Source organism: Myotis brandtii, unplaced genomic scaffold, assembly GCF_000412655.1.
Source record: "Myotis brandtii unplaced genomic scaffold, ASM41265v1 scaffold181, whole genome shotgun sequence".
Lineage (NCBI taxonomy): Eukaryota > Metazoa > Chordata > Mammalia > Chiroptera > Vespertilionidae > Myotis > Myotis brandtii.
Window position 1 is genome coordinate 5,085,366 of NW_005356712.1, and position 7,548 is coordinate 5,092,913.

At 59.0% G+C, this 7,548-nt stretch overlaps 1 protein-coding gene across 2 annotated transcripts in view; it reads left to right on the forward strand.

Moving 5' to 3' along the window:
- Nucleotides 1-7,548, forward strand: part of TBX5 (T-box 5) — a 40,841-nt gene that overhangs the window by 1,711 nt on the left and 31,582 nt on the right. For both annotated transcript variants that reach the window (XM_014537718.1, XM_005863794.2), the window contains exons 2-5: nucleotides 681-865; nucleotides 2,327-2,421; nucleotides 4,411-4,530; nucleotides 5,267-5,414. In XM_014537718.1, coding sequence (XP_014393204.1) covers nucleotides 719-865; nucleotides 2,327-2,421; nucleotides 4,411-4,530; nucleotides 5,267-5,414 — 510 coding nt within the window. In that variant the 5' untranslated portion in view covers nucleotides 681-718. The remainder of the gene's footprint in view (nucleotides 1-680; nucleotides 866-2,326; nucleotides 2,422-4,410; nucleotides 4,531-5,266; nucleotides 5,415-7,548) is intronic.

The following is a 7,548-nucleotide window of genomic DNA, read 5'->3' on the forward strand; positions in this document are numbered from 1 at the left end:
GCGGCTCCCTCGGAACTTCGGAGGCGCTTCCCTGCCCGGCTGGCTTTTTGTTCTTAACGGTACTGAAGGTGGAGGAAGACGGGAGGACTCTGACTGCTTAAAGGACCTTTAATTTTAAGGCCTGAACCAGATAAAAGATGAACGCGAATTCTCTCTCTGCAAATCTTTCCCCTCCGAAGTGGCTGGTTTTGCAAGAGGCGGGTTGCTTGGCCGTGCTGCCTGCGGAACCGGCGGGTTTTCAGAAACACAGCTCTGATGACCTCCTGTAATTCGACGGAGAGAAAAAAACATTCTCCAAAGGACACTAGGTTTTTGTTTTGTTTTTGGTTCCTACCCAATGGCTTCCAAAAATACCCAGGCCTTATCTTTATTGGCTCTTCCAGAAGTCCAGACAAATTTGACGGGCAGCTGGCTTATCCAGGGGGGCCTGCGCAGGGCAGATGCGGGCTTGCCTCCTCCGGGTCTCACGCGGGCCTTTCGCAAGAGGTTGTGCGTGATCATAAAGTAATAGCAACAATACTAATAAGGGGACCATTGCAGCCCCCTTCCGCTGGGAACGGAGGTGCTGGTAGCTGGAAAGTGGGGCCCCAGCTGCCCCCTTGTCACTTGTACTGCACTCCCAACCTTCTCTCTCTCTCTCCCTCTCTTTCTCTTTCTCTGTCTCTGCTTCCTGTCCACAGCGCTGGACCCTGCGCGGTCACAGGGCCCCGGGCACACCATGGCCGACGCAGACGAGGGCTTTGGCCTGGCGCACACACCCCTGGAACCTGACTCAAAGGATCTCCCCTGTGACTCAAAGCCAGAGAGCACGCTAGGGGCCCCCAGCAAGTCCCCATCGTCCCCACAGGCCGCCTTCACCCAGCAGGTAAGGAGACCCAGCTTAGGGGCCTTCCTCGGGAACCAAAGCCCCTTTTGGGGGGGCGGGGTGCAGGGGTGGGTCACCCCCTGCCCCTAATTGTGCTCTTTCCTTTCTATCCCCACTCAGTCACACCTTCCTCCGCCCGGCCTCCCGATACTAGTCTATTCCAATCCACGCTATTCTGACGATTATCTTTGTGGCAGGAGGGTTTATAAATACACTGAGTTGCTAGAGAAGCCTTGATTATCCAGCTATTGGGGGCCAACTAACAAGAACGCAGATCCTCTGCCTGGTGCACTAGGTGCAGGCTGGGCCCCGAGCGCCTCATTAAGGGCCAGGTCAGCGGCCGCTTCAGGCCAGCATGAGCGATGGCTTGACCCCTCCTCAGATCTTCCGTAGCCTTCGCCTCCGCCCGCCTCCTCGCGCGGCTGCCCAGAGCCGAGGGGCGCACCATTTGTCTTGCGCCGGGGCCTGGCCGGCTGGCTGCGTGGGGCTGTGCTGGGAGGGCAGGAGGGCGCAGGGAGCCACGGACTCGCGGGGCTGGAAGCCGGCCGGGGCCCAGGTAGACCTCCATGATTTTAAACAAGCTGTCAGGGGGCGCGAAGCCGGGTGGCTTCACCAGAAAAGGTATTGGACGGAGCTAAAGCCCTTCTTGGGGATGTTGATGTCCTTCCTGACTAGCTCATCGCCTCTGTGCTTTGCCCTTCACGGGTCTCAGGGAAAATATGTCTGTTTGTAGAGAAGCAGCGAGAATGGGCACGCAGTTTTGGAAACCTAGATCCCCCCTTTTTACAGAAAAGCAAATTCACTTACTTATGGATTATTGCAAAACGAAGACTTTGTATATAATTTTTTTGCGTCGCCTTTGTGAAGTAACTCTTAGTTGAAAGCGGAAATGTTAAGTGGCTTAAGCTGTGCTCATAATGAAAACAGCTTGCGGAGAGCCTAGAAGGTTTGTTACTATAAACATTGGAGAAGGCATCTTTGTTTTGGACTGAGGGTACCTGTTACAATCTGTAAATGTTTTAAAATTTAGAATCGCACCCGTGTCTGTATCTGTGCTGCGTGGTGAGAATAAACACGCACCTACGGTGTTTGCGTGCTTTAGGCTTGCGCGTGGGCTTCTGAGCCTCCGTGAGGACAGCCTGAGTGGTTTTTTGAGACCGAGTGGTTTCTTTAGCTGCATCCTCAGCCCGTCCCCCATTGGACATTCTGGAGCACCCCAGGGCTGGGTGTCCCCTCTATGCTGGTGTAGGTGACATAAGAAGGACCCCCCCCCATGGAGCACCTATGGGGGTTCCTGGGCTGGGGCTGCCTGGTGCTCCAGCCCAGGGACTGCAGTGAGCTGGGGACAGTTCTCAGCCTCTGAGCTGAAGTAGGAGAAGTGTCCGTGTTTGGGGCCAGTTTGGGGAGCGAAGGCCCACCGTCCCCGGGCTTGTCTATGTGACTTTTCTCTCCTTCCTCCAGGGCATGGAAGGGATCAAGGTGTTTCTCCACGAAAGAGAGCTGTGGCTGAAATTCCACGAAGTGGGCACGGAGATGATCATAACCAAGGCGGGCAGGTGAGCGGTCGCCTCTGCGGAGGGCAGCGGGGAAGCTGGGAGAGTGCGGGAGAGACGAAGGGAAGATGGCTGGGGGAGACGGGGAGAGACAGAGACAGAGAGGCCTGGAGAATTCCCCCAGGGCCTCCATCAGCGGGGGATACCCGGAAGGGCCAGCTGTGGAAACAGGTATTTCTTGCAGCGGGGCATTTCCTCCACCTCTTATGTAAGGAGAACTGAGGCGCGGGAGGCTGTGCTCTGTGGATGCAATAGTAACGAGAGGAGGAGAGGGGAGCGAGGACTGGAAAACAGAGGTGCAGGGAGGACTCAGAGACGAGACCGGGTTTCAGAGTGGCTCCCTCGCCTCCACCCTCCTTCCCACCCGCCCTGACCTTGGAGAGGTTCCAGAGTCCCCCGTGGCCGAGTCTGAATCGCTGGGTGTATTCGCTGCCTCTTTCATTGTTTATAGAACGCAGGCGAAGCCTTTGAAACTGAACCGGGGCTCGGCCGGGCTCTATATACAGACACCGATAAACATGGCAGTTTCGCCCGCCCGCCCGAGACTCGCCCCGCAGTTCCCTTTTAAAGCTCGCGGAGGTTTAGCTGGGAATGCTAGCCTCCGGGGGAGGGGTGGGAGAGTCGTGCAGGGTTGTATCTCCGTGCGTGAGAGCGCCGCGAGGGTGCCCAGGCCTGGGGACGGCTCGGTCACATCGCTCCCCGCCTCGGACTGGCCCTCCGGGTCCCCAAGGGCAGAAGGGTCCGCACTGACCCAGAACCGGCGGCGTGTGAAGCCGGGGAGGCCGGTAGGCCCGAGCCGCTGAGTGTGTGAAGGGGGAGGGTGGAGCCGCCCCGCCAGACGCCCCCAGCTCTCCAGCCCGAAGCCTCCCGCAATAAACTGACAACAGTGACATTTATTATTATTTGAAATTAAACAATGTCTGCTCCCCCGCTCGGCCTGGGTGAACTAGGAGGCGCGTTCTGTTTATACCAAAGAACTAAGGTTTTCTTCCCATTCCGCCTGGGCAGGAAAGCCACGGCGGAGCCCGGAGGATTTCACTATAAAAGGCCTGCGGGCCTCGCGCCCTCCGCCTCTGAGCGCACTCACTCGGCCAGATAAACACCCAGGCTTCCCCTCCAAGGCTCCTCTGCCCGCCAGCCCTGAGCGGCTCAGTCGCCCTCACCCCCAGAGCCTTTAAAATGCTTACTTTTCAGGGCGCACTCTCCCCGAGGCGGCCGGGAATTTGGGAGAGGGCGCAGCGCCCACCGTTCTGGGACACAACCACCCGATCCTCTTTCTGAAACCAAATCTGGGTGGATTTTTAATTTCTTTGCCGAGGGCCCAGGAGTTTAGACTCTCCAAGGAAGAGTGCCCTGGAGGGGTTGTGGGGCGTTTAGGAATGCGTTCCTGCGAGGCTTGTTAGAGGTCCCCAACCGAGCTACTCTTTGGGGGCAGAGGACTGAAGCCGGGACAGGGCCTGTGTGGGCACCCACCTGTGCTCAGTCCCTAGGGCACACGCACCAGGTGCCCACGTGACATGGGGCGCTGCCCAGATGGGCCAAAGCACCTGGCTGGGTGGAGGGGGAGGCCAGCTTTTTACCTAAGAAGCCTGCTCCTGCCCCCCAATTTAAAAAATAGGTGTCTGGCTCTGGAAAGAGCCTTAAGCAGGCGTGGAAATGGGGGTCCCATGCAGGCCGCCTTCAAACCCTGCTCTCCAGGAGCCCTGCCTCCTGCTTTCTATTTTCTGCCTGGACTTAGTGGCCAGCCAGCGGCTTTCTTAGCCTTTCTCCACCCCGTAACTGCAAGGGAAACCCGGGATGGATCTCGGCCAGAGCGGAGTCGGGGCCACTTTTGTCTTTCACGTTTCTAAAGGAATCTTCCTTCGAAATTTGTGGACATACTCTTCTTATTAGCTTTAATTCATATTCTCTCTCTCCCCCCACCCTCTCTCTCCTCCCTCACTTCTTCCTTCCCTCACTCTCTTCCGGGATTCTTCCTCCTTCCCCTCTCAGGCGGATGTTTCCCAGTTACAAAGTGAAGGTGACTGGCCTTAATCCCAAAACGAAGTACATTCTCCTCATGGACATCGTCCCCGCTGACGACCACAGATACAAGTTTGCAGATAATAAATGGTAGGCACCATGGTGGCAGGTGGGGAGGGAGCTCCCCCCACGGACCCAGCCGCCTTGTCTGAGGTCCTACCGTGCACAGAGGCTTTTGCTGCCTTCCCATTGCATTTCCTTGACCTCGTTCCAAAGGGCCAAAGCGCAGCGATTAGCCCCCATTTCAGAGATGAGAAAACTGAGGCCCAGAGGAGGTAACAGGCCTGTGTGCACCGCTGCACCCGCGGGTTGTCGATTTTTCAAAAGGGTATTGTTACCAAGCGCTGGAGGTATTTGGGGGCATAAAACCATTTACAGTTACTTTTTATGAGTTACCCGCTTTGAACATGCCTTTTTATGAAATTGCAAAATCGGCCCATGGTATTTGAGTAAAACAGGCAAGAGCAGAGAGCGAGGCCCATTCCGTGGGTAGATCTCTCCGAAGCTGCCAAGAGTGCAGAGGCCTGAAGAGGAAGCCCCCTCTGAAAGCCCTCAAGGAGTTTTCCAAGACTTTTTCGCAAGCCCAGGCTCCCAGAACCCGCGATTGTTGGTGGGCAGCGAGAGGCTGTGGCTGCTAGGCCCGCGCACCCTGGTGCTGGGGGTGGCAGGATTCGGTGGAGGAAGAAGAGCCAGGGGGGGCAGCTTGTCTGGAGGGCAGCGCAGGGCCAGGGAGACCTGAGGGTCAGGCCATTCTCACGTTCAGCAGCCCGGGCCTGGTGCGGGAACCGCCTGCACCACGTGCGCTGAAGCTGGTTCCTTGGTTTAGGTCGGTGACTGGCAAAGCGGAGCCCGCCATGCCGGGCCGCCTGTACGTGCACCCAGACTCGCCGGCCACCGGGGCGCATTGGATGCGGCAGCTGGTCTCCTTCCAGAAACTCAAGCTCACCAACAACCACCTGGACCCGTTCGGGCATGTAAGTATCGGGTGCAGCCCAGCCCAGCACAAGCAGGTCCATCTCTCTCCTCCCCTCCTCCCCTTTCCTTGGCTTCTAGAACCCACCCATCTCCTTTCCCGGCTTCGTTTATTTCACCCCTTGGTCTCTGCCCCCCTCCCCCCTTTCTGGATCTGGTCTTCCTTTCTCTCCTTCCCGTCTCTCGTTTCTCTCGCCTTCTAATTCAGCTTTCCGTGTTCTCGCGCCCACCGCTCTCCCCCCGCCCACGGTTTGCCCTCTGCAGTCCTCCCTGTGGTCCTCCATCCCACACTTTGGTCCGTTTTTCCCGGGTGGATGGAGGTGGGGCCTGGTTCTCCTGGCCCGGGGCTCACACTGCGTCCCTTCCACCAGCCCCAGCCTTTGCTGAGGAGCGGGGATCTTGCTGTGACTGAAGCTGCACATTCCCGGCCTGGAGGCCTGGACGCCGGGGCTGGGAACCCGGCCTGCGCCCAGTCCCATCTGTGACTAGGGGTGGGGGTGGGGGTTTCAGTCCTGCAGGAAAAAACAAACCATGGTCACACTGGCCCAGTGGGCACCCAGCTCAGAGGCCAGACCAAGGTGGGAGCCACACTCCTCCCCCGACCCCTCCCAAATCCTGCCTTAGTGTTGGGATGTTCTAGCCCAGAGGCAGCCGGACCACCTGCCCCCTCTCTCACAGACGGGCAAACCGACCCCAGGGGCAGACGCTGCTGCCCTTGCTCCTGTTAGGGCGATGCTTTCTGGCAGACCTGTTTTCCCCCAACTTCCAGCTTTCCTCCTCCCCACAATGCCCACAGCGGGCAAACCAGGGCCCGTCCTAAACCTGGAGTCCCATGGGCCCCGAGAGAGCGGGGCCTGGCGAGCCCCTGGAATTGCATGCGGGATATTGAGTGTGCAGACCCCACCCTCCAGGAGATGTGCAGTTTGAGCAGATGCCCCAGAGGGCACCGCCCTGTCTTCCCCAAAGAAAAACAAATGGAGGACAAAACACTGATTTTTAGAAAAACGCCCCTAAAACGCGTTGTTGGAAAGAATTCATCACCAGGACAGAAAACGGCCTGTGAATTCAGTGTTTGCAACCCTCAGATTGGTGATGCCGCCATACACGTGGTGGGCTCCTTGGTCTTGGGGCATTTAATCCTCATAGCAGCCTAAGGAGGGGCCGAGGACAGAAGTCCACGCAGCCTCTGTGACTGGGAGTCCAGGGAGGGGAGGGGACTTGCCAAGGTCCTCCAGCTGGGATTTGGGGACAGGATGTGAGGCTGGGTCTCCAGTCCCCAAAGGGCTCCCTGTCCTGCTAGGTTTCTTTAGACACAGCGGACAGAAACGTGGTCCCCGATTTGGGGACGTGAGGGGACTGGGTGGGAACGGATTTGAGCGGGAGGGAGGGCAGTTGGTGAAGGTACAAATGAGACCTCTCCCGTCGGCGCAGGTGGGAAGGGGACAGCAGGCCCTTCATGGATGCGCTCAGAGCTGCTCTCTGCGTGGCTGGTGGCAGCTTGAACTGCGGGCCACTGGGGCAGGGACCAGGGAGGCCGGGCCCCTCTCCGCGTGGTGGAGCGCTCGGCAGGGTGCAGAGGGGCTTTGTCTCCAGCGTCTGGCGCGCTGCTGCCCGGGAGAGCAGGGCTGACCTGGAGCTTGGTGGGCGGCGTACCTGCGGGTGCTGAGCCGTTCATTGCGGGGCAGCGCTGGGGAGAGGCGGGCTATTTGTGAAGATCCCGCACGCACCTTGCGTTCCTCTGGAGCTGGGGCCCTAGTGTGGGGACCTGCGTGGGATCCTGGTGGCAGGAAGCGGGACTGTCCTGCGGCCCCAGTTGGGCTCCTAGCCTTCCCTCTGCGGCTCTGACGCGCCTTCGGGGTCGCGCTGGGGTGGGGGTGGGGGACCCCTGGGGAAGGCTCAGGGCCCCTCCCCCCAGCTCCGGGCACCGTGGGAGTCTCAGGGCCCTAGGAGCCGAGGGAAGAGAGAGCGCGCTCCGAGCTGCTCCGGACTCCGCGCTGCCGCGCACTCCCACCGCGAACTCCGGCTCTGCGTCCAGAGCCGAGCGCCCTGATGAAATTAGGGGCCATCAGATCGCCCGCGCGCTGATGTCTCCGGCGTCCCCGGCCCGTCAAAGCAATTTGGCTAAGCCGGGCCGAT